This window comes from Eurosta solidaginis, chromosome 3 (genome assembly GCF_040869045.1).
Source record: "Eurosta solidaginis isolate ZX-2024a chromosome 3, ASM4086904v1, whole genome shotgun sequence".
Taxonomy (NCBI): Eukaryota; Metazoa; Arthropoda; class Insecta; order Diptera; family Tephritidae; genus Eurosta; species Eurosta solidaginis.
The window spans coordinates 120,486,403-120,512,784 of NC_090321.1; the positions used below are offsets into that span (position 1 = coordinate 120,486,403).

Below are 26,382 nucleotides of genomic sequence, written 5' to 3' on the forward strand. Positions count from 1 at the left end.
CGGCTGGCTCGGTCGATGCACGTTAGTAAATACGTGAAGCCTTCAGATTCGGGTAGGGGCCCTACTAGGTCGATCTTGATGTGTTCAAATCGGTCACATGTGATATCGTAATGTTCAATGGGTGATCTGTTGTTGTTGTTGTAGCAATGCTCGGCCCACCTAATAGCCGCGACCGATCACAAATTGTCATCAATATCCTCTAACGGGAGTCCAAGGAAACTTGCCGTTTCAACAGGGGTGGATCATAGGGAAAGGGGTGTTAGAGGCGTTGGTTCCATATTACAATTGAAGAGATGGTTGGTGTCATGTGGGGACACATTGCAAGCGGGGCATACATTTTGTATGTCGGGGTTGATTCTGGATAGGTAAGAGTTTAACCTGTTACAGTATCCAGAACGAAGTTGAGCAAGAGTGACACGCGTTTCCCTGGGGAGTATGCGTTCCTCATCCGCAAGTTTTGGATAATTTTAGTTAAGTACTGGATTCACCGGGCAATTCCCGGCATAAAGGTCCGACGCCTGTTTATGGAGTTCACCAAGGACCTGCTTGTGTTTTTTCACTTCATACGGCTGGGTTCTCAGGTGTCGTATTTCCTCAAAATGCTTACGGAGATGACTCCTTAAGCCCCTAGGCGGTGCTGGTTCATCAATCAGATGTCTGTTGGGATGCCCAGGTTTCTGGGTATTCAACAGGAACTGTTTGGTCAGCATCTCATTTCTCTCCCTGATGGGGAGTATTCTCGCCTCATTATGCAGATGGTGTTCTGGGGACATAAGAAGACAGCCCGTGGCGATTCTGAGAGCAGTATTTTGGCAGGCCTGTAGTTTCTTCCAGTGGGTGATTTTTAGGCTTGGCGACCATATGGGTGACGCGTAGCACGTAATCGGCTGGCTAATTGCTTTGTATGTAGTCATGAGCGTTTCTTTTTCTTTTCCCCAAGTACTGCCAGCGAGGGATTTGAGGATTTTGTTACGACTCTGAATTCTCGGAACAATTGCGGCTGCGTGCTCACCAAAATGTAGATCCTGATCAAACGTCACACCCAAGATTTTGGGGTGTCGGACAGTCGGTAGCGTAGTGCCATCGACGTGGATGTTCAAAATGGTCGACATTTGGGGCCTCCATGTTGTAAATAAGGTCGCGGAAGATTTAGTCGGTGATAATGCCAGGTTTCGCGAGGCGAAAAACTGGAGAGATCAGGGAGGTAGCCGTTTATTTTATTGCATAGCGCATCGATCTTTGGGCCTGGGCCTGTGGCCATTATTGTGCAGTCATCGGCGTAGGAAACGATTGTGACTCCTTCCGGTGGTGAAGGTAGCTTAGATATGTAGAAATTAAACAAAAGTGGGGATAGGACACCACCCTGTGGCACCCCCTGTTTAATTCTCCTTGGTTTTGATGTTTCGTTTCTAAATTGCACCGATGCCTGCCGACCACCCAGATAATTTGCGGTCCACCTTTTAAGACATGGGGGAAGGGTAGACCCTTCCAGGTCCTGCAGTAACGAGCCATGGTTGACCGTATCAAAAGCTTTTGATAGGTCTAGCGCTACGAGTACTGTTCTATGGTGGGGGTATTGATTTAAACCGCAATTTATCTGGGTGCCAATGGCATTTAGCGCGGTGGTAGTGCTATGGAGTTTTCTGAAGCCATGCTGATGAGGGCCTAGCTGCAAATTTGCTTGGAAATAAGGGAGCAAAATGGCTTCAACGGTCTTTGCCACTGGCGATAGGAGAGATATCGGACGATACGACTCACCTATGTTAGCTGGTTTCCCAGGCTTTAGACCACCTTGGCCATTTTCCATTTCTCAGGTATGACAAAGGTAGAAAGAGACAGATTGAAGACATGCGCTAAATATTTGAACCCCTCTTTCCCTAGGTTTTTAAGCGTCGGCATGGCTATGCCGTCTGGGCCCACTGCTTTGGATGGTTTAGCACGACCAATGGCGTCCTCAACCTCTTTAGCGGTGATGGTGATTGGTGGCGCGCTGAATTTGTGTTTATGTGCGCGTCTATTGGCTCTTCGTCTATCTTTGTCGACCGTAGGATGCATTATACATATATTGTTGGCAGAAAGCGCTCGCGCATTTTTTCGCGTCCGACAGCACTTTGTCGCCAAAGGCGATGGAAACTTTGTCTTTGTGCTTAGTCGGATTCGATAGGGACTTTACGGTGGACCAAAGTTTACCCACACCGGTAGAGAGGTTACAACCTCTTAGGTGCTCCTCCCATTTCGCCCGCTTGTGTTCATCTACAAGCAATCTGATGCGTTGGTTTATATCCCTTATTTGGGGGTCGCCTGGGTCAAGCTGTCTTATAAGGGGCGTTCTCTCGCTAAGTTTGCGGCCTCCGCCGGGAAGTTGGGCCGGATTTCGGGAATTCTCCCGGCGGGAATGAAATGTGCCGAGGCGGATTTAATGACCTTACGGAAGGCACGCTCCCCTTGGCGGGCATCAGTCGGGATAGGGAGGGCAGCTAGGCGGCTGTCTGTAAAGGATTTATATTCTTCCCACTTTCCTTTTTTGAAGTTTATGAAAGTGCATTTTTCAGTGACGATGAAGTCGGCGTTATGCTCAAGCGAAATAAGTATGGGCAGGTGGTCGGAGGCCAATGTTACCATCGGCTGCCAGTTGACGCAGTTTAAGAGTTCTGCGCTCACGATTGAGATATCTGGCGAGCTGTGACAGCTTCCTACCATACGTGTGGGGGCGTCTCCGTTTATTGTGCAGAACTTCGTTTCTTCTATTTGATCCGCCAACATCTCACCCCTACTGTCCGCCCGCAAGTTTGAATGCCATAGATCATGATGGGCATTGAAATCGCCTAAGATAATGCGATTGTTGCCAGTGAGTAAGGCCCTGATATTAGGGCGGTATCCACTGGGGCAACAGGTGGCAGGAGGGATGTAGATGTTGATGATTTCTAGGTTTGCATCGCCTGACCGGACAGATAGGCCTTGACGTCAATGGCGGATAAAAAGGGGGGGGGGGGGGGGGGGCCATCGCCCCCCCAGACCTACCTGAATAAATATTGGGCGTGCTTAATTTGCCAGAAATTTAAATGCATTTTTTAGATTTCCGTAAAATTGAGATTGAATGAAATATTTCTTATCTTCTTTGTCTGCTTGTCTAGCGAAAAAAGGTAAATAATAAAAAAGTGAGTTTTGCTTTTTCCGCTTATTGCCGCAGATATGCCATGGTTTGTGAATAAAATAGTTGAAACATGGTGACCATAAAAAAATTCTTCATATCACCAACCAACTTCATTTTTTTTATAAAAGTTCCGGAACACACCTAATATGTCGTTTCATTTATGCAATATCAGAGCCACTGATGACCTGATACGAAACTTGTATTCTCTCTCAATTCGTTTCCAGGAATGGGGCTCGAAATCAGCTGTCTGTATTCAATTGTAAACAAAAATTCTTCATATCACCAACCAACTTCATTTTTTTTTATAAAAGTTCCGGAACACACCTAATATGTCGTTTCATTTATGCAATATCAGAGCCACTGATGACCTGATACGAAACTTGTATTCTCTCTCAATTCGTTTCCAGGAATGGGACTCGAAATCAGCTGTCTGTTCATTCAATTGTAAACAAAAATTCTTCATATCACCAACCAACTTCATTTTTTTTTATAAAAGTTCCGGTACACACCTAATATGTCGTTTCATTTATGCAATATCAGAGCCACTGATGACCTGATACGAAACTTTTATTCTCTCTCAATTCGTTTCCAGGAATGGGGCTCGAAATCAGCTGTCTGTTCATTCAATTGTAAACAAAAGTTCATTCGCTGTAAACAAAAGTTCATTCGTTTCCAAGAATGGGGTCTGAAGTCAAATTATTCATCTCTTTTTTTCCTTTTATGATTGCTGCAATAGATATAGATTCAAAATAACTCCACTTAGTTAAAGCCACAAGTGAAACTCTCTTATCAGAAAGAACTAGCTTCTACCTTTGAGCTGTATAAAATCATTTCTTGATTGTTTTTTGTTCGAATTCTTTCAATTAGTTGAGCTAATTTGAGTGCTTAAAGATAAATTCGATACGTTTATTTGTAATTATGTCAAAATTGTGTTCTGAAGTTAATCATTAATTTATATTACTGACTTCCATGGCAAAAATGGATTTTGAGCTTTCGGCCATGATCGCCCCCCCCCCCTCATCTGGAGACCTGTATCCGCCCCTGCTTGACGTTCTAAGACATTGTCCCTGCGGTCGATGCCAGGATCAAATATACAATATTGCACAGAGTGGTGTATGACAAACGCGTGACCGCCTCCATTTCCGCTCTCGCGGTCTTTCCTGTGGACGTTATACCCAGAGCAGGTCTGCAATGCAGATCTTGCTGTGAGTTTAGTCTCTTGAATCGCAGCAATGGGGATGTTGTGCCGCGTCATGAAATCGACTATCTCCGTAATCTTCCCAGTTAGTCCATTACGGTTTAACTGCAGAATTCTGAAGTGCATAAGGGGAGACGTCGCCACTCTGGGAGTAAGTGACGGGTGACTACGCCTGGGTTGGGGAAGGCTAGGACGCAATTGCTGTTGTGGCCCTAGGACTGGGCGTCCTTGGGCAAGCATTGGGGTACCCGGATGATTTGGGTTTGCGACCTGGCAACATGGCGCGATGAAACCCGTCGGGGGGTTGCCGTCGCGGAGACCAGAACATCTAGGGAAGTGGCACCACCCAAGGCAGGAGCTGCATTGGGCGGATGTCGCAAACATATATATTCTGTGCTGGCAAACGGTGCAAACGGAGGTAGGGACTAAGAGTCTGTTTCCCTGACCTACACGATTGCTGCCGGAAAAGAGGGGGAGAGAAGACGGGGGCAGGGGCTGTTGCTCAGCATTGCTTTCGACTCTACAACGAAGATTGTAGTTATGAGTGGTAGCAGCTGTTTGAGTTGTTGGCGCCGTGAGGCGCGAGCAGCAGCGGGTACTTGTTGTTGCTTGCTGAGCAGCGGGGCTGCTGGAAGGTAGTGGGGGGCGCTTAGACGTAGACTACGGGACGCCCTTGGGCGTGAACGAACAGCAAGGAGCCACAAAAGATTTATAAAAGTTACGTGGACGTCGGGTTTTGGGATCAAGCCCAGAACAACCTGTCCGATGCAACCATCCCTTGCACGAGACACACTGAACAGAGTATGACCGTCCTAAAAAGATTCTTTTCCGGCAGATGCAGCAAAACCATTTCTCAGGACCGGGGTCAGGAGACGGACCCGGATTGGATTCGATGCCTTCCCGGAGTAAGAGAATATGGAGCAGTCCGGCTGCAAGGAGCTGCTGGGAGGATGACAATTTGTGGGAGGGACGAAACAAATTAGATGGGGTCACACTGAAATGACAGTCCTTGGTCGGGAAAAATCCCGAGTCGCTCCGGTACATAGAACCAACTGCCTTGGGAAGCGCAATGGGTGATCTCGTATGTCGATGTACCTTAACTTTTTGGCATTTTAAACAATTACGGACGAATTGTTTACAATCTTTGCGTAAATTGTCCCAGACAAATCGTTGCTGAACAAGTTTTGTTGTGCCGCGTACTCCGGGATGGTTCAGGTGGTGCAATTTGCCTATAACGAGATTTCGAAATTTGTTATGAACGAAAGGGCGAATATAATTACCAGAAACATCGCAGAATAGTTCTGCCTACGATCCAGGAATTTTTACTTGTTTGAGCCGGATACTGGTGTTTTTGTTTTTGAGCAATGTTTTGAGAGAGGTGTCGTTTTGTTGTTTAGCGGCCATTTCTTCGAAATTTATATCGCCTCCTCCGATTGTATCAATTCTTGATAGTAGATCTGGAACGACGTTATCTTTCCCTGGAACGTGGCGAATGTGTGTTGTGAATTCGATGATGTAACTTAATTGTGCTGCACGTCTTGGAATAATTTTTTCGCTGAATGTTGTGGACACGAATGACAATGGCTTATGATCGCAATGTCATTCGAATTCACGTCCCTGCAATAGGTACTCAAAGTACTTTATTGAGCGATAAATTGCTAATAATTCTCGGTCGTACGTTGGATACAGGATCTCTGCATTGCTTAACCGCTTCGAAAAAAATGCCAGTGGCTTGTGCTGACTATTCTCATCTTGATGAAACACTCCCCCAATAGCAGTAGAGCTGGCGTCGGTTGCCAGAATTAATTTAGAGTTTGCTGCTGGATGCACGAGTACCGACGCATTTGCCAGTTGTTTCTTGTATTTTTCAAAACTCTGCCTTGCGTCCTCAGTCCACACGAGAGCTGTTTTATGGTTTTTTTTTTTGTTATGTTTTATTAGTGTTTGTAATCGTTGTTGTGTCTCGGCAGCATCTTTGATGAACCGACGGTAGAAGTTAATCATCAACATAAATCGTTTTAAGTCTTTCGCAATCGTGGGTTCTTTGAAGGATAGTATTTTTTCCACCCTTTCTGGTACGGGCTTGATACCGTCAGGTGTTACTTCGTGTCCCCAAAAATTATATTTTGTTTACTGTAAAGATGCATATTCAGCGTTGATGCGAAGTCCGAATTCGCGCAACCGGCTGAATACGCCTCGGATATCTTGAACGTGTTGGTCGTACGACTCTGACGCGATGAATGTGTCATTCATGTAAGCGAAAACGTAGTCAAGTCCACGAAGCACTTCATCAATTAAACGCTGAAATGTTTGTGATGCATTTCGGATTCCGAAGGTCATAAAAACATATTCGAATAAGCCGAATAGGGGTTATGAAGGCAGTCTTCGGGATATGTGACTCTTCGATAGGAACTTGATGATATGCTTTTTTTAAGTCGATGCGGCTGAATATCTTTTTTCCATGCAGTATATTCGTAAAGTCTTGCACGTGGGGCACTGGATACTTTTCCGGCTTGGTACGGGCATTTAATTGGCGGTAGTCCCCACACGGCCGCCAGTCGCCATTGTTTTTCTGCGCCATGTGGAGTGGCGAAGCACAATTTGATTTAGAGGGTCTGCAAATTCCCAGTCGAAGCAGCTCGTTGAATTCCTTCTTCGCTGTCCGCAATTTTTCGGGTGATAGCCGCCTTGCTTTTGCAGTCACTGGAGGGCCAGCCGTTTCGATGAAGTGTGTTACGTTCGCCCTATCTTTTACCTGAAACGATGGCTTGTCGTCGAGCAAGTCTTTGAATTCTGTTAGCAGAAATGAACATTTGTTTGTTGAATCAATTATAGTTACCTGTTGCAAAGACGTTTCAAGAACTTCACACTTCGAAGACAACCCTGTCATTGGAACGATCAAACGTTTGCGTTTTATGTCAACAAGCAATCCATATTCGTTTAAAAAATCTGCTCCAATTATCGAAGTAGGGCAGTCGGCTATAGTGAAATTTCATGGAAGCTCGCGTCGTAATCCAAGGCTTACAGTTAAAAGACGTTTGCCATATGTTCGTATTGGCGAACCATTTGCCGCATAATATTGTGCGTACTCTTCTACTTTGGCATTGTTGTGCCTGCTACGTAACTTTTCGTTCATACGATGAGTTGGTCTCAGTATAGAGTGATCGGCGCCAGAATCTATTAAAAAGTCAGTGTCGGTTAGTTTGTCGTGGATAAACAGGCGTTTAGATGTCGTGCATAGCTTCGAAGCCTGTGTTGAAACTGCACACGTTAGTTTTTTTGTTTTGAATTGAACGAGCATGGTGAACGACAGTTTTTCGCATTGTCTCCCAGCTGCGGTGATACCAGCATACATCGCTATTATCGTCATCTTCTTTGTCGCTTCCCTTTTAGCTTGTTGACCGGCCCCGTTTTCGAGGCGGTGTGTGTCCTCGCCGAGTAGATCACTTTAGCGTTTCAATTGCGCTTAGCCGATTGGATAATTTGTCTAATTTTTGTTGGATTATTTTTAATGTTCGTTCCAATGGCGCGGTTTTTTCAACGCTGGAAATGGTTACTTTGTCTGAAACTTCCCACATTCCGTCGACGATATGTGCGAGGTCATCTAACTTATCTTTTGATGCAGCCAGCCAATACAGTTCTCGCTGTTTGTGAAAACTTTTTCATTCATAGATTGTTGATGAAATCATCGCCAACGTCTTTCGATGCGAGGGATTTAATTTTTTGTAACGCCTGCGATGGCATCATGTCACCTAGCGGCTCGTTGGAAATCAACTTCTCGAATTTTATTGTTGCCGATTCTGAGTACATTGATATGAGTTGTTGCTTCAGTTTATCGTATTTTTCGTCGTTGAATGATTCATGTAGCAATTGCCTCACTTCCAGAGCTACTTTGCTTGATAAGTTTGCGACAGTGTGCAAGAATTTTGATTTATTTGAATTTGATGTTATTTGGTTTGCCGAGGAGATTCCATTCTGTCCTGACGACTGCTGTGCACTAATGGACAATGCTTCATTTAATTGAATTTTGAGCGATTCAATTTGTTCAGCAAGTTCTTCACTGGTAGGAATTTTTCTTTCATTAACGTTCAATATTTGATTTTAGCAAAATATTCTTTTGTCGGGGTCACCAGTTTTTGGTGCGCAAATGAAGAAGTGAACAACACGATATTCTACAACTGATTGATATATTTCAATATAAATTACAATACACAAATGTTCGTTGTTTATCGTGCACATGGCAGAATGAATAATAATAATGATAATAAGAACAGAACAGGAAGTGTCAGTCATCTGCCATAGGTGATAGATAGTTGCCAGACGTATGTTGCCAATGACCATTGTGTGGGAGCTGCCACATCGTTAATGAGTATTTTAAAAGGTAGTGGGCCTTAGTTCTATCGGTGGACGCCTTTTCGAGATATCGCCATAAAAGTGGACCAGGGGTGACTCTAGAATGTGTTTGTACGATATGGGTATCAAATGAAAGCTGTTAATGAGTATTTTAAAAGGGAGTGGGCCTTAGTTCTATAGGTGGACGCCTTTTCGAAATATCGCCATAAAGGTGGACCAGGGGTGACTCTAGAATTTGTTTGTACGATATGGGTATAAAATGAAAGGTGTTAATGAGTATTTTTAAAGGGAGTGGGCCTAAGTTCTATCGGTGGACGCCTTTTCGAGATATCGCCATAAACGTGGACCAGGGATGACTCTAAAATGCGTTTGTACAATATGGGTGGCCGATAAAAACAAAAACAATTGTTAATAAACAATGAGCACTTGGGAATGTCAAACAAGGTAATTGACAATAAACAAAAATCCAGCATTATCAGTGATTTGCACCAGATGGCGCAACACTGAATAAATATAGTTGGTAAAAAGGAATAGAAGTAGCAAATTTGCCAGTCAAACAAACCACCGCTGTATAGCTAAATGGTTAGCGCAGCATGCCTAAAGCGTACTGATGATGAAGGCTTAGCACCCTTCGTAATGGATCTATCTGCGCAGCTATGGCAGGTTGTCTGAAAAATTTTCTACTTACTATTCCAAAAACAAAATACAATTTTTCAAATTTAGAAAAATTAAAAAATAACAATAATTATCATTGGAAAAAAATTATTGTTCTGGCCTTGAGCTCGATTCGAACCTTGAATGATTTATCAATAGGCCGATAAAAACAAAAACAATTGTTAATAAACCATGAGCACTTGGGAATGTCAAACAAGGAATTGACAATAAACAAAAATCCAGCATTATCAGTGATTTGCACCAGATGGCGCAACACTGAATAAATATAGTTGGTAAAAAGGAATAGAAGTAGCAAATTTGCCAGTCAAACAAACCACCGCTGTATAGCTAAATGGTTAGCGCAGCATGCCTAAAGCGTACTGATGATGAAGGCTTAGCACCCTTCGAAATGGATCTATCTGCGCAGCTATGGCAGGTTGTCTGAAAAATTTTCTACTTACTATTCCAAAAGCAAAATACAACTTTTCAAATTTAGAAAAATTAAAAAATAACAATAATTATCATTGGAAAAAAATTATTGTTCTGGCCTTGAGCTCGATTCGAACCTTGAATGATTTATCAATAGGCCGATAAAAACAAAAACAATTGTTAATAAACTATGAGCACTTGGGAATGTCAAACAAGGTAATTGACAATAAACAAAAATCCAGCATTATCAGTGATTTACACCAGATGGCGCAACACTGAATAAATATAGTTGGTAAAAAGGAATAGAAGTAGCAAATTTGCCAGTCAAACAAACCACCGCTGTATAGCTAAATGGTTAGCGCAGCATGCCTAAAGCGTACTGATGATGAAGGCTTAGCACCCTTCGAAATAGATCTATCTGCGCAGCTATGGCAGGTTGTCTGAAAAATTTTCTACTTACTATTCCAAAAACAAAATACAATTTTTCAAATTTAGAAAAATTAAAAAATAACAATAATTATCATTGGAAAAAAATTATTGTTCTGGCCTTGAGCTCGATTCGAACCTTGAATGATTTATCAATAGGCCGATAAAAACAAAAACAATTGTTAATAAACCATGAGCACTTGGGAATGTCAAACAAGGTAATTGACAATAAACAAAATCCAGCATTATCAGTGATTTGTACCAGATGGCGCAACACTGAATAAATATAGTTGGTAAAAAGGAATAGAAGTAGCAAATTTGCCAGTCAAACAAACCACCGCTGTATAGCTAAATGGTTAGCGCAGCATGCCTAAAGCGTACTGATGATGAAGGCTTAGCACCCTTCGAAATGGATCTATCTGCGCAGCTATGGCAGGTTGTCTGAAAAATTTTCTACTTACTATTCCAAAAACAAAATACAATTTTTCAAATTTAGAAAAATTAAAAAATAACAATAATTATCATTGGAAACAAATTATTGTTCTGGCCTTGAGCTCGATTCGAACCTTGAATGATTTATCAATAGGCCGATAAAAACAAAAACAATTGTTAATAAAGCATGAGCACTTGGGAATGTCAAACAAAGTAATTGACAATAAACAAAAATCCAGCATTGTCGGTGATTTGCACCAGATGGCGCAACACTGAATAAATATAGTTGGTAAAAAGGAATAGAAATAGCAAATTTGCCAGTCAAACAAACCACCACTGTATAGCTAAATGGCTAGCGCAGCATGCCTAAAGCGTACTGATGATGAAGGCTTAGCACCCTTCGAGATGGATCTATCTGCGCAGCTATGGCAGGTTGTCAGAAAAATGTTCTACTTACTATTCCAAAAACAAAATACAATTTTTCAAATTTAGAAAAATTTAAAAATAACAATAATTATCATTGGAAAAAAATTATTGTTCTGGCCTTGGGCTCGATTCGAACCTTGAATGATTTATCAATAGGCCGATAAAAACAAAAACAATTGTTAATAAACCATGAGCACTTGGGAATGTCAAACAAGGTAATTGACAATAAACAAAAATCCAGCATTATCAGTGATTTACACCAGATGGCGCAACACTGAATAAATATAGTTGGTAAAAAGGAACAGAAGTAGCAAATTTGCCAGTCAAACGAACCACCGCTGTATAGCTAAATGGTTAGCGCAGCATGCCTAAAGCGTACTGATGATGAAGGCTTAGCACCCTTCGAAATAGATCTATCTGCGCAGCTATGGCAGGTTGTCTGAAAAATTTTCTACTTACTATTCCAAAAACAAAATACAATTTTTCAAATTTAGAAAAATTAAAAAATAACAATAATTATCATTGGAAAAAAATTATTGTTCTGGCCTTGAGCTCGATTCGAACCTTGAATGATTTATCAATAGGCCGATAAAAACAAAAACAATTGTTAATAAACCATGAGCACTTGGGAATGTCAAACAAGGTAATTGACAATAAACAAAATCCAGCATTATCAGTGATTTGTACCAGATGGCGCAACACTGAATAAATATAGTTGGTAAAAAGGAATAGAAGTAGCAAATTTGCCAGTCAAACAAACCACCGCTGTATAGCTAAATGGTTAGCGCAGCATGCCTAAAGCGTACTGATGATGAAGGCTTAGCACCCTTCGAAATGGATCTATCTGCGCAGCTATGGCAGGTTGTCTGAAAAATTTTCTACTTACTATTCCAAAAACAAAATACAATTTTTCAAATTTAGAAAAATTAAAAAATAACAATAATTATCATTGGAAACAAATTATTGTTCTGGCCTTGAGCTCGATTCGAACCTTGAATGATTTATCAATAGGCCGATAAAAACAAAAACAATTATTAATAAAGCATGAGCACTTGGGAATGTCAAACAAAGTAATTGACAATAAACAAAAATCCAGCATTGTCAGTGATTTGCACCAGATGGCGCAACACTGAATAAATATAGTTGGTAAAAAGGAATAGAAATAGCAAATTTGCCAGTCAAACAAACCACCACTGTATAGCTAAATGGCTAGCGCAGCATGCCTAAAGCGTACTGATGATGAAGGCTTAGCACCCTTCGAGATGGATCTATCTGCGCAGCTATGGCAGGTTGTCAGAAAAATGTTCTACTTACTATTCCAAAAACAAAATACAATTTTTCAAATTTAGAAAAATTTAAAAATAACAATAATTATCATTGGAAAAAAATTATTGTTCTGGCCTTGGGCTCGATTCGAACCTTGAATTTTTAGGTATCTTGATGAAATTTGATATGTAGGTTCCTGGGCACTCATCTCAGATCACTATTTAAAATGAACGAAATCGGACTATAACCACGCCCACTTTTTCGATATCGAAAATTTCGAAAAACCCAAAAAGTGCGATAATGCGTTACCAAAGACGGATAAAGCGATGAAACTTGGTAGGTGGGTTGACCTTATGACGTAGAATAGAAAATTAGTAAAACTTTTAGAAGAAGGTAATTTAAAAGTTGTGCAAGCTGTAATTTGGCAGTCGTTGAAGATATCATGATGACATTTGGCAAGAGCGTTACTCCTATTCCTATTGGTGTGCTAAATAAAAACTAGCAAAATCGGATGACGAACACGGCCACTTAAATTTTTTTTTTGTTTAAGTCAAATTATAACAAAAAATTGACATTATACATTATATAAGTAAATTATCTCAACATTCAACTCCAGTAATGATATGGTGCAACAAAATACAAAAATAAAAGAAAAGTTCAAAATGGGCGTGGCTCCGCCCTTTTTCATTTAATTTGTCTAGAATACTTTTAATGCCATAAGTCGAACAAAAATTAACCAATCCTTGTGAAATTTGGCGGGGGCATAGATTCTATGACGATAACTGTTTTCTGTGAAAATGGGCGAAATCAGTTGAAGCCACGCCCAGTTTTTATACACAGTCGACCGTCTGTCCTTTCGATCGGCCGTTAGCACGATAACTTGAGCAAAAATCGATATATCTTTACTAAACTTAGTTCACGTACTTATCTGAACTCCCTTTATCTTGGTATATAAAATGGCCGAAATCCGACTATGACCGCGCCCACTTTTTCGATATCGAAAATTACGAAAAATGAAAAAAAAAATGCCATAATTCTTTACCAACTATGAAAAAAGGGATGAAACATGTTAATTGGATTGGCCTATTATCGCAAAACATAACTTTAGAAAAAACTTTGTAAAATGGGTGTGACACCTTCCATATTAAGTAGAATAAAATGAAAAAGTTCTGCAGGGCGAAATCAAAAGCCCTTGAAATCTTGGCAGGAATGCTGTTCGTGGTATTACATATATAAATAAATTAGCGGTACCCGACAGATGATGTTCTGGGTCACCCTGGTCCACATTTTGGTCGATATCTCGAAGACGCCTTCACATATACAACTAAGGGCCAGTCCATTTTAAACCCCTCATTAATACCTTGTAACGTAACGTTACAATAACGTAACTCCCCCTGTATTTCCTTATTCACCTAAACCTGAACCTCCCTGTACTTATTTTGCTATAGCATAGCCAACAACCACTTCTTTTATAGCATATTCAACAACCAACTAAATTGCGAACCAACGAAAATCACAATAATGGTGCGTTGAATTCTCAACCAGTTTGCGTCACCACCCATATAAACACTGAATTTGCATTTTCGCAATTCAGTCCTCGCAGGTGAGCCAGCGGGAGTGGATGTCTTTTTAAAGACATATTTTTCCCTCCTGCTAGCTAGCTGAGTGGAAGGGGCGCCGTCATGGCGCGAGTCACCCTTCACTTAGGTAAGGACGACGGGGAGGATGCCTTGTGCTACTTTGCCCCCCGCGCCCTCCTAGGTGTTGAGTGGCCCGACGCCCTAATGACCATACAACCCCTCCCCCTCAGTCCTAGCTTTGGCTGGCTGAGCGGTAGGGGCGCCGTCATGGCGCGGGTCACCCTTCACTTAGGTAAGGACGACGGGGAGGATGCCTTGTGCTACTTTGCCCCCCGCGCCCTCCTAGGTGTTGAGCGGCCCGATGCCTTCATGACATTTCACCCCTTCCCCTCAGCTCTGGTTTCGGCCGTGAGCCGATGCGTGCGCACAGGGGCTACCGCTGTGCCGTTAAGGTGCACTTCCCCTCCGCCCACGGGTCGACCCACGGTGTATCGGCTGGTACAACCCCGCCCCCCTTACGCACCTTCTACTAGTGTGCAAGTAGGGAGGCGGGGGTGTCCAGCGGTGAAACCAGCACTAACCAGTCCTCGCAGTCTCTTCCGCAAGTGACTGACCCCGCGACTACCACAGCTGCCGAAGAAGAGCGACTAGAGATCCCGTTGCAGCCGACCGACCAATACCAGCCCGTTGGTACGCCTATCCGACCCCGCCCGGAACACGCCGCCGCTGTCCAGGTAAACCCCGTCGCCGGCCTATTCTCTCTCTCTCTCTCTCTCTCTCTCTGCCCTGGTACGCGCTCCGTAGCCCACCGCCGCTGCCGTCGCACCGTCGCCCCTCTGGTGCCACCGCTGCTACGACGACCGTTGGCCGTTCGCCATCCTACCGCCGTTAAGCCGCTGTCTCCGTCCCGCCGCTGCTACGACGACCGTTGGCCGTTCGCCATCCTACCGCCGTTAAGCCGCTGCATCCGTCACGCCGCTGCTACGACGACCGTTGGCTGTTCGCCACCCTACCGCCGTTGAGCCGCTGTATCCGTCCCGCCGCTGCTACGACGACCGTTGGCCGTTCGCCATCCTACCGCCGTTAAGCCGCTGTCTCCGTCCCGCCGCTGCTACGACGACCGTTGGCCGTTCGCCATCCTACCGCCGTTAAGCCGCTGCATCCGTCACGCCGCTGCTACGACGACCGTTGGCTGTTCGCCATCCTACCGCCGTTAAGCCGCTGCACCCGTCACGTCACTGCTACAACGACCGTTGGCCGCTCGCCATCCTACCGCCGTTAAGCCGCTGCATCACCGTCCATCCAGTTCGCTGGTGCCGTCACTTCGTCTATACCGCTACACCCATCCGTCCGCTAATACTGTCCGCCGTCCAGCCACTGCGCTCATACTACTGTACCAATCCGTCCGCTAATACTGTCCGCCTTCCGGCCGCCGCGCTGATCCCGCCGCTGCTCCCGGACAACCGTACCATCCCGCCCGCTACTGCACCGCCGCTAAACCACCGTACCGACCCATCCGCTACTACTACGCCTATTAGCCACCGCCTCCATCTTTGCACGGAAAGCTGCTGTCCGCCTAATATCCCCAGCCGTGTGTGCGTGCGTTCGTAACACATAAATATCGTGTATTTATTCAGTAGGGGTTTGTGGGACCTTTACTCGACTCTGGATTGACTGAGTGTTACCCCAGCCTTAGACAAAACCCACCTCATAAACTTTAATGTGATACCCAGAACAATAATTTTTTAATTATTTATTTAATTATTGTTATTTTTTAATTTTTCTAAATTTGAAGAATTGTATTTTGTTTTTGGAATAGTAAGTAGAAAATTTTTCAGACAACCAATTAAAAATGTCCCTCTTAGAAAACATAAGGCATAATTTTTTTAATTTCCAGCGAGTTACTCGCCCCTCGTAGCAGACTGATGGCTCTTATTATATTTATCCTCTTTGCTCATACTACTTAAAGTGCTGCGGATGTAAATCGAGTTAGATACGATACTTTTGGCAATAGATACACACAAGGAAAGAGCAAATTGACTAAATACATCGCACTGTATGTTTGTGGCGCTAATTGAAAAAAAATTTGCGTTGAAGAATTTACCATTAATTTCAGTCAGAAAAAGCAGATTTGTTAATGGACTCACCTTGGCCTCTTCCAATCTGCCTAATGCTTTGAGTAAGTTTCCCAAATCGCTGCGCACACAGTAAAGTTCCTATGAATATGGATTTTGTTAAGTGTATTTAAATATTTATCCTTCTGGTGTAGTTACCGGATTATACTGCAGTGCAGTAATGTATGCCTGTACTGCCGACTCCATGTCGCGCGCCGCAACCAAAGCAGCAGCCAAGTTTATATACCCGTCAATAAAATCAGGCTTCAATCTAACGGCTCGTCTATAGTTTTCTAATGCCTCTTGGAGTTGTCCACGCTCCTTGTACACATTTCCCAAGTTGCTGTAAAAACAAAAACCTCTAGTTTATAACCAAAAACCTTGGACAATAAATTTGTAAAGCAGCCAAATTTTTAAAACGCATCAGAAAAAATATATATTATTTCCATTTTATGTTTTTTCGTCCCACTTGGAACCAAACTCACTAAATGGGGTGTAGTTTTAAAGGTAGTAAAACGAGGTAGCGTTATGTAACTATAAAAAAATAAAAAATACAGGGAGCGATATACCTCCGAAGAGGTCATGCTTTGCGTCGTGTTACTTTGTTTTTTAGCAGTGTTCCGAAAAGCAAGTGCACACTTTATTTTCCTTGTGATTCGACGAGTTGCACATTTTCCTTTCGTTTTCTGCCACGACGCACAGTGGCGCCTCTGCCGCTAAAGCATGGCAAAAATCAAAAAAAATCATGAAATCGTTCGCTAAATCTAATACATGTTTCTAATAGATGGGATCAAGAATATACAACTTTTGTTTCACAGAAAATTATAGTTTACCAGGTAGAGCCGCTCAAAGTTGATCAATTTTCAACATTGGGGAAAAATTTGAAATTTTTCTTCTTTTTCGTTGTATTTAAATTGGTTTTGTGAGTAAAGAAGGCGTCCGATTGTCGTTTTCTTGTATAGCTATTAAAGATAATTTAATTTAGGATTGAAACAAAAAAAAATTTGTTTTTTTTTGGTAAAAGTTGGCGGATATACCTGCTTTTCGAAATGAATTTTTAGGCCCTTTTTAAAACTTTGATGGAAAAAATAAAAAAAAATTTAAAATATGTGCTCCGTCAAATTAACATTAGTTATTTGTGAAATATTCAGTTACCTAAATTCATAAAGTCTACCTGCGTCCATCTGCAACTTCACTTTTTACATCAAATAAAGTTAAACAACCTTGGGCATAAATACACGCCTGAACAGGTATATATAATTCAGTACGGCCGTAAGGTCGTTTTTGTTATTGCAACTTGTTAACAACATACGTTTTTTTAGTTACAAATGGTATACTTGAAATTAATTTTAATAATTTGAGTAGGTATATAAAGCTATCCATCATACAATGCACATTATCAATCGTCTTTTGGAGATTAGGGAACTAAGTATTCTGTTTACTTAAATAAAGTGAATAGTATTTTTAAATATAGTTCACAGTTTAATATTTAGTCAGATACACTCGAAGCCAATTCTAATATGTATCTAGAAAACTCGACAATATTTGCGGTGTTTAAATCTACAAAGTCAAGACGGGACTTCGTTGAGGCTATTATGAGAGAATTAGCGAGTGAAACAAGCATTAAAGAAAAGGAAGGCCTGGAAGAAAAAATTGGTTTACAATACATTATGATAGAAAGAAAATGGAAGGACGTCTATCGTAACAATTCAAAATTTCTAAGTAAGCATGAAAAGTGGCTAGCTGACAAAACTTTTATGGACGAAGAAACGCCTAGCACGTCAACCAATCCAACTAGAGGGAGACCAACAAAACCCATAGAAGAGTGTTCTACCTACGCAAGGAAAAGGAAGCTGTCTGATACCACAAAAGCTACGGCCACGACTCATCTTTCAGAAGCACTGGCTATTAAATATAAAAAAGACGAAGAAAACGTGAAGTCTCATATAACAGAAGCAGTTGCGGTAGCAAGTCCAGTGCGACTGATGAGGATCAAAAACAGCATTCCCACACCACCAAATGCGCTACCTAGGAAATACACTCCCGAAGAAGCTTTGGCGCTGTTTATAGATCTCGTTTTAACGAAGAAAAAATATATTATATTGCGTAAGTCATTACTGCAACGTAATGCGATATTTCACCTGGATACAAAAAAATTACTCAAGCCAAGAAAGAAGCAGTTCCTCTAAGTCCCAAAATAACCGAAGTATCAGCTGAAATTGAGCTACAAAACCTAATGGATCATACGCCTACATGACTCCTTCAAAGTTTTACTGAAGAAAAGTTGAAATCACTGCCAAAGGAGCTAGCCTTGATAACTAAGTGGGGCTGTGATGGATAAAGCGCAAATAAACAAAGAATAAATGTAGACGATGACCCAATTACAGATAGTAATATGTTTATGGCTTCTATTGTTCCATTACGACTAAAAGATGAAGCCTCAGAATATTGGAAAAATCCACATCTCTCATCAATTATATTGTGCCGCCCGATATTATTAAAATACGAGAAGGAGTCTTCGGAACTCATAAAATCCACAGTGAGTGATATAAAAAATCAAATTGCCAAGTTAGAACCAACAATAATTGAAATTGAAGAGGGGAATGTTATTACAATAAAGCATGATTTTCTTCTAACAATGGTCGATGGTAAAGTTTTGAACTTAATAACAAATACGACATCTAGAGTGAAATGTCCAATTTGTAAGAAAAGCCAAAAGGACTTTGAAAATCTTGATGATTCAATAACTGACGAACTAAATTATGAGTATGGAATATCTCCTTTGCATGCTAGGATAAGACGTATGGAATTTGTTTTGAAGCTGGCCTATACACTACCACAACAAGGAGAAGTTTTCGACGCCAATACAACATGTAAGGAGAAAGAAAACAGGATAAAAAAATAATTCAGGATGCATTCTATAAAGAGATTGGCCTTAGAGTTGACTGTCCAAAGTATGGATACGGATATACAAATGATGGTAACTCCTCAAGAAGATTTTTTGAAAACGATGCAGTGACTGCTCGCATAACAGGAGTTGATAGAGATATTGTGAAAAGATTGGTAGTAATTTTAAATATTTTAAACTGCCATGAAACAGTTAATGGAGCCAAATTTGGAGAATATGCATCTAAAACTACAGATATGCTGCATCAAAAGTATCCTGAGAAGAAACTTACACCAACGGTACATAAAATTTTAGCACATGGAAAAGATTTAAAACAGTACCAGTGCTTACCGGTAGGAGAATTATTTGAAGAAGCTCAAGAATCTAAGAACAAGGACTACAGAAGATATAGATGTATGAACACCTGCAAAGTATCACGAGTTAGACAAAACGAATATCATCTATGAGTTATATAAGAACACAAAATGATCTTACAGATGCGTATAGCTCAGAAATGGTTGCTTTGTTAGATATGTGTTCCAGTGACGATGACTATGTTAAGATAAAATAAGTTTCTCATTTCTTATCACAACAATGAAAAACAGATTTACTAATCAATTTTGTTACTTTACTGAAAAATAAGATATCTATGTACAAGTTAATTTTTTATTTCAAATAAAAGAATTAATTAATTTAGTAATTTATAAATATATACTTTTCGTTACTGCATTTATCTAAAGTTTATCAAATTTATTTTAAAGCTTAGGCACTTCGCCTTCAAACGAGTATTAAATTTTTATAGAAATCAATACGTCTATCGAGTTTGGTACAAATTGGTAAAGCTGTTACTAAGATCAAACTTTTTAGCACTCCCCTTTTCCAAAATTCGTTGGCTGTTTAATCTTGAGCTCAAATAAAATTTCATTGAACCACTTTCAATAACTTTTAGTTATTAATAAAATACATATTTGGCTTGTAAATTAAAAAAAAAAAACATGTAAAATTTTACGATGAATTTTGAGGCACCTTGTTATTGTGGCACCAAAAACGGACATTTAAGTTTTATAAGGGTATTGCCATTTAAAAGAAACAATACGTCTATCGATTTTGGTAGTTTTGATTACGTGACTACTTAGATACAACTTTTTATCATAAGTGGGAAGTACCACGCTATCTTATCAAAATCATTAGTTTTTCTTATTTAATGCTTAAATACGTCATTATAAGACAAATCTCATTTTATTTTTTTTATTTTTTACTAAAAACATTTTGTTTTTGCATTTTTCTAAAAATTTTCGAGTTTGATTTTTTTGAAGCACCCTGTGTCTGTGACATTCTGAGCTTTCACACAATAAAACCTCAAATAATTAGCTTTCTTTTGCATTTTAAATTTTTAAAATATCTTCATTGGTTCAAAAGTTATGATTTTTGCAAAGAAAAAACTCAAAAGGCGCCACTGTGCGACGGTGGGCATACAGTAGTAGTTTGGCCCAAATACGGTGCAGATATTGACAAAAACGTTTCTGACTTCAATGCCATCATTCACGCTATTCTGGAAAGACAGGTACCTAATATCAGCTCTTGGTATTTGGTTAGTCGATTAACCGAATTATACGAATATGTCATTAGTCGACTACCAGTATTCGAGTAGTCAAAACATTTAGACTATTCGGCTAACCACCCATTTACGGTTAGTCGAATAACCGCTCACTTGCGGTTAGTCGGTTAATGCAAATTTCGGTTACATAGGCAGCACGTATAAGTAGTGTCTGTGATATTTGCCAATTAATTTGACTGGTTTCTTTTAAATATTCAATAAAATATATTCGGAACTCAGAATTCAGTGAAAATTTTCTTTACAGTTTTGTGCAATAAAGTAAGACCCCAGATGAAAACTTACGAAATTTCATTTGATCAAAATTGGATTTATGGCAATCCCTTATGTTATTTAGCAGTCTGACGGTCAGCCACCAAATGCCTTATAATTTTGGTTGAACGTCAAATAGAATGACTCTTGAAAAAGAACCTTTAGAAATAATTTTATTTATTTCTATGGTGAAAGTTTAAAAACAAGTATGAAAATAAAATGGATAAGATATCATTGCCCTGCAACAATACTTCAAAAGCCAAATCTTCAGTTCAAAGTTTTCGTCATAACTTTCGCAAAAATTTCACTTTTCATTTCTCGTACTTTTTCTAATTTGCTTGAATATCTATCCTACCTTCTTATCCAGTTTAGAGAAGAGGAAAAATATACATATGTATGTATATCCTAACTTCTTAATTTAAGTTTTGTACAAAGCAGCATTCTTCTCCCTGTATTATCGCCAGACACGTTTCAATTATAATTTAAAGTGCTGCGAATATTGTATACGAGCTTACATACAATTATAAACGCAGTTTTTTTTACTCTAGACCCTAAAGAGCGCTTCTCAACAAATGGTATATTGGTAAACATTTTATTACTTTGAATATTTTATAATACTCTTTTAAGACTTTATCTATATCAGCAGGAACAAGAGGATATATAACTAAACCGCAGTAAAATAATCAACATACAAAAACAGAAACAAGTTGAACGTAGGTCAAAGCTGGTATAAACATTTAGCGCTTTGCAATGTTGTAAATATCTGATCGATGTTGTGCCCAACTTGTTGTTCTGCAATGTATAAATCGATTTGCGATTTAAGGTATGTTCGGTTTATTTCGGACTCAAGTAGGAAGTCACGATCAGTATTTTCTTCTGTGGCCGCCGAGTCAACCCCAGAAGTTCCATCTTTTAAATTATTTTTTTATTTATTTTTTGTTATTTATTTTTAAATTTATAGTTAATTTTTTTCATTTTTTTTATCTACATTAATCCGCTTTAATTCTTTTTAGTTTCCAAAATTTTCTTTCAGTTCTTAGCTTTGGTATTCTCAACGTTAGTAGCCCGATCAATTTTTCATTTCCACGTTAATTAATTATCTCTTATTTTAAATTTCCCATTTTTATTTTAATTAATTTTTTCGTATTTGTCATTTTTGAATTTCTTAATTTTTTTCAACCTTTCCTTCCTTAGATTTTCCAATTTTTTTTCTTAAATTCTTTTTACCCTTCCAGCCCAATCCTTATTTCCGTCTTTTGACAGGACAGGAACAGTCATGATACATGACCAGAGGATAGGGATTAGCCGAGTGTCCATGTCAGTGCTCCTTTGTTGAACTTCAACAGTTCGACAACGTGGTAACTGGCATGACACTTAGCTAGCGACGGACTTAGATAGGATATCGTGGCGAGCTGTTCAAGCTACCTTACCGGGAGTCCAGCATTCCCGGTAAGTCAGGCTTACAGTCGTCGCCACGATATTTGGGAGTAGGAGGTGTGGCATTCACACTTAGGAATAAGTTCTTGAACGTAAAGTGCCACACTTCCACGGACTGCACGATTGACCAGACTTCAAATAGATAGAGACTGACTAACCACCTTCGCTGAACCTTCGCCAAGGCAGCACCACAGACACCAGTACAAATACATTAAATTTCATTTGTTAACTTTTTTATTTCAAATTCAAAATTTTATATTTTTGAAGTTTCGAGGTTATTACAAATTTTTTTTTCGCTGATTATTTCTTGTAGGATTATTTCCAAACATCTTTTTTGAATTGTGTTTTTTTCGAAAATTTAATTTTTTTTTTTTGTTTGGATGTAAATTGCATTCGATGCATATTTCGATTATCGTTCTAGAGACTTAACATTTGCATTGCTTTTATTTTTGGGTTTTGAACCACACTTAGTACTTTCTTAGTTTGTTTCATAGTTGCCTTTAATGGTTTCGATCACCACGAACATACATACTTAGGGTGAGACAACCACAAAAATAAGGTTTGAATTTTGGTTTCAAGTAATTTTAATATTTTTTCCAATAGTTTTTTTTATTGGTTTACTTGGTTGTATTCATCCATACAGACTACGCTGTTTCGTTTACCTTTTTTTGGTTGCAATCTCAATTTTTTTAATTTGTTTGTAGACTTTTCCTGCTAATCAACTCATACAACGTCTACATCTAACTAGTTCACACACACAAACATAATGTTAGAGATTGGTTTTGCTTTTAGTTTAATTTTGTTTTCAGTTTTATCTCTGAGGTATTTTTTTTTTTTGGATTCTGGGTCAGACCCTTCAATCGTCAAACCTAGATCACTAGGTATCAAAAATATTATTTGCATTTAATTTTTGATATCTGAGTTATTTTGTTTTTGGTTTTATGTCATAACTTTTGGGTTGGACATTTAAGCCATAAAATTAAAAAAAGTTTTTATTGCTACTCATACACACACAAGCCAACATATAATTTGAATTCTCACTTTTGTAAGTCTTAAGTTTCTATTGTTTCGATTATCATATACATAATATATTTACACCCAAACACACATTGTTTTAATTCTCACACACATACACACGCATATAGCCCCTGAATTTAACTTCAGTTTTAATAAATTTTTTTATATACTTCAAAATTTTTGTTTTTGATATTGACGTGTAAGTTTTTTTTCTCCTCATACGCATAAACCCACAAATTACTTGAATTACCATACACATACATACATAAACACAAACATATTACTTAATAATTGGATTGAATTTTTATATACATATATTGTAATTTTAATATCTATTATTAAATATCCTCTATTTATATATTTTTTAATTGGGTTTTGGGTGAATTTGGACCTATTATTGAATTTATATTTACTCTTATTATTTGGATCTGCAAATACAAACAGATTGTTTTTATCGGAATATTTTCTTTGCGTCTCATTTTTTTCATTTTCGCATAATTTCTTTTTTTCTTCTTTTTTTACCATTTGGGTTGCGGTCGGGATATCGTGTTCTTGGAGGTATTAGGGTGTCCGGTACAAAACCTCTAGTTCGCTCTTTTTATTTTTCGATTGTTCTTGCGTTTGTTTTTTTTTTGGATTTTTGTTAAAATTTTTTGCCGCTGCAGACAGTGATTGTCTGACCAAGGCCAGGACAAACATACCGAGGAAAGACCTTTTAGGGGATTGGGATTTTTAGATTCCAATAGGCGTGTTACGAGGAGTCGTGCCAGGGCTCTTGAAAACCAGATTGCTGGTTCTCTTCTCACACAAATCGACACAGGGATTCCGCGGCCCATAGACTTTGTGCCTACGGATTATTTCAATAGGTGCGTGTCGCCTATTTTTAGAGCGTTTGGCCCTGAACGTCCGCTTAGAGTTTCTTTCGCGAACGGAGTGTCGTTTAACGAGACAGAGGATAGTTTGAATTTCTCGCAGAAAATCGATTTGGTGTACCAAATGTCCGATAGCGAGAACGTGGGTGCACAGGGGGGTGATGTTCAATCGCGAAACGCACCAGCAATCGTTCACGGCAGCTTAAATGCTCCTCGCACCGACGGTAATGAGCATGCAACCAATGTGGAACAGCTGAGCCGCATGATGGCGATGATGGCGCAACAACAAGATTTGGTGGTGCGAATGGCGGGTGAAGTGCGAAGCATCAAGACCAATGTCGATCATCTTGGTGGTCGCGTGGCAGAGATGGAGGCATGCAGTCACGCGGAGGGGCATCGGTCCGCTGTGACATCCACGCCCGAGCCACAGAACCGAAGGGGGGAAACTGCTACAAGCAACAGTATTCCGAGTGGCAGTCGGATTACGGAGCGAAATGGTAGTGACCCTCCAAGGTGGAAAAAGTTAGATTTGGAAAAATGGCACATCAAATTCGATGGTACCAATAAAGGCATAAGCGTCGAAACCTTCATTTTTCGGGTCGAACGAATACGGGAACAACATGCTATTTCCTACTTCTAGCTTTTTACGGAATTTCATTGTCTGGTTTCCGGTAGCGCCTTGAAGTGGTATTGGCAGGTCATCGAGGACCATGCGGATGAGCCCGACTTTGACTATTTCGAGCTGAAGGCCGAGTTGCTAAACCACTTCAAGTCTGCTGGGTCCGACTATGAAATCATCCGTGAAATCATGGAGAGGAAACAGCAGCCCACAGAAGCTTTCGACGACTTTTATAGCGAAGTCCATAACCTGACGTTCCGTTTGCGGAAGAGAATCCCTGAGAGGGAATTGGTTGGCATAATTAGGGGAAATCTTACACCGTACCTAGCCAACCTGACCTTCGCCATTAAAATGGACTCGTTGGCGGAGCTCAAAGCTGAATGTAAGAGAGCGGAAAAACTCATTATGGAAAATAAGAGCCGGTCCAGAGCAGTTAATGAGATAGGGTTCGAACAGCCGATATACTGGAAGAGAGAAAGATAGAAGCTTTTGGTAAGAAGCCTCAACGCCCACCCCAACACCAACCTCAATCCTTACCCCAACGCCAAACCACAGCCAATCCTAGTAGTGCTACTCCCTCTGTTAATCCGTCTACGTCCAAGTCTACCGTCAATTCATCTTGTGCATCACCCTTCCATTTAATGTTGTGTTTTTCGTGCGGTATGCCGGTGGATCACTTCGTGAAAAACCCGGCAGAAACACAAAAATCAAATAAATGTTTATTATCGTTCCACAATATGGTCCGTTTTGCTTGTGGTAGTGATTCGTCCTTTTGTGTTTTTAAGCCCAAGTAGGGAAACCTGAGACTGGTGACCGGGAACTCCAGCCAGGAGACAGGCAACCCGGCAACGCTCTAGCAAAAATATTAGAAAGAGTGGTAGGAAAGCGGGGAGAAGTCGAGAAGGCGGACGCAACTGAGAGGAAAAGAGAATTTAAAAAGTTTACACCAACGAAAATTAGAATATGAGGAAGCTAGGCGAAGAATCTTTTGTGAGTCGTCGAACAATGGCAGGAAGAAGAGTAGACATTTTAAGAAGATAGAGAAGATGAGAGATAAAAGGAAATTTTTTAAGAGGCTAAAAAGTAAATTTGTGGAGACCATAGTCACTGTGAAAGGTGATAACAGATTTTTTGCTAAAACCGAAATAGGAGGTCATGAGGTCTTGGCTCTTTTAGACTCAGGGGCGAGTGCAAGCTGCTTAGGAAAGGGCTCAGCTGCACTCCTGCGCGGTAAAGAGGCCTTGATTTTGCCGATCCAGGGCCGGAACATCCGGACCGCAAACGGGGAGGAAACCGCCGTGGTAGGGGTAGTAACGTTACCGGTATTGTGGGATAACACCACCAGAGAACTCGAATTTTTAATCGTTCCCGGCCTTCAACAAGAAGTCTATCTAGGCGTAGACTTCTGGCAGGCTTTCGGAATGAGTGTTATGAGTAGAGGTGTGAATGTTGCCAGTGTGGCGGAGCTCGTGCCCGTCGAGGGGGATCTTTCTTTTGATGCCGTGCAACATGTCCTGACGACAGAAGAAAACAACATGTTGGAGCGTGTGAAGGCCCAATTCCCGTCCTTCGCGGTACTGGGGTTAGGCCGGACAGACAAAGAGGAACACGTCATCGAGGTGGTGGACGAGAATCTGCCAGCAACGACATT

The 26,382-nt window shown here is 40.5% G+C and overlaps 1 protein-coding gene across 3 annotated transcripts in view; it reads right to left on the reverse strand.

Annotated features, from left to right (window-relative positions):
- Nucleotides 1-26,382, reverse strand: part of sxc (O-linked N-acetylglucosamine (GlcNAc) transferase sxc) — a 1,061,542-nt gene that overhangs the window by 808,011 nt on the left and 227,149 nt on the right. For all 3 annotated transcript variants that reach the window (XM_067773008.1, XM_067773007.1, XM_067773009.1), the window contains exons 3-4: nt 16,192-16,375; nt 16,066-16,134 (exon numbers count right to left, since the gene is read on the reverse strand). In XM_067773008.1, coding sequence (XP_067629109.1) covers nt 16,066-16,134; nt 16,192-16,375 — 253 coding nt within the window. The remainder of the gene's footprint in view (nt 1-16,065; nt 16,135-16,191; nt 16,376-26,382) is intronic.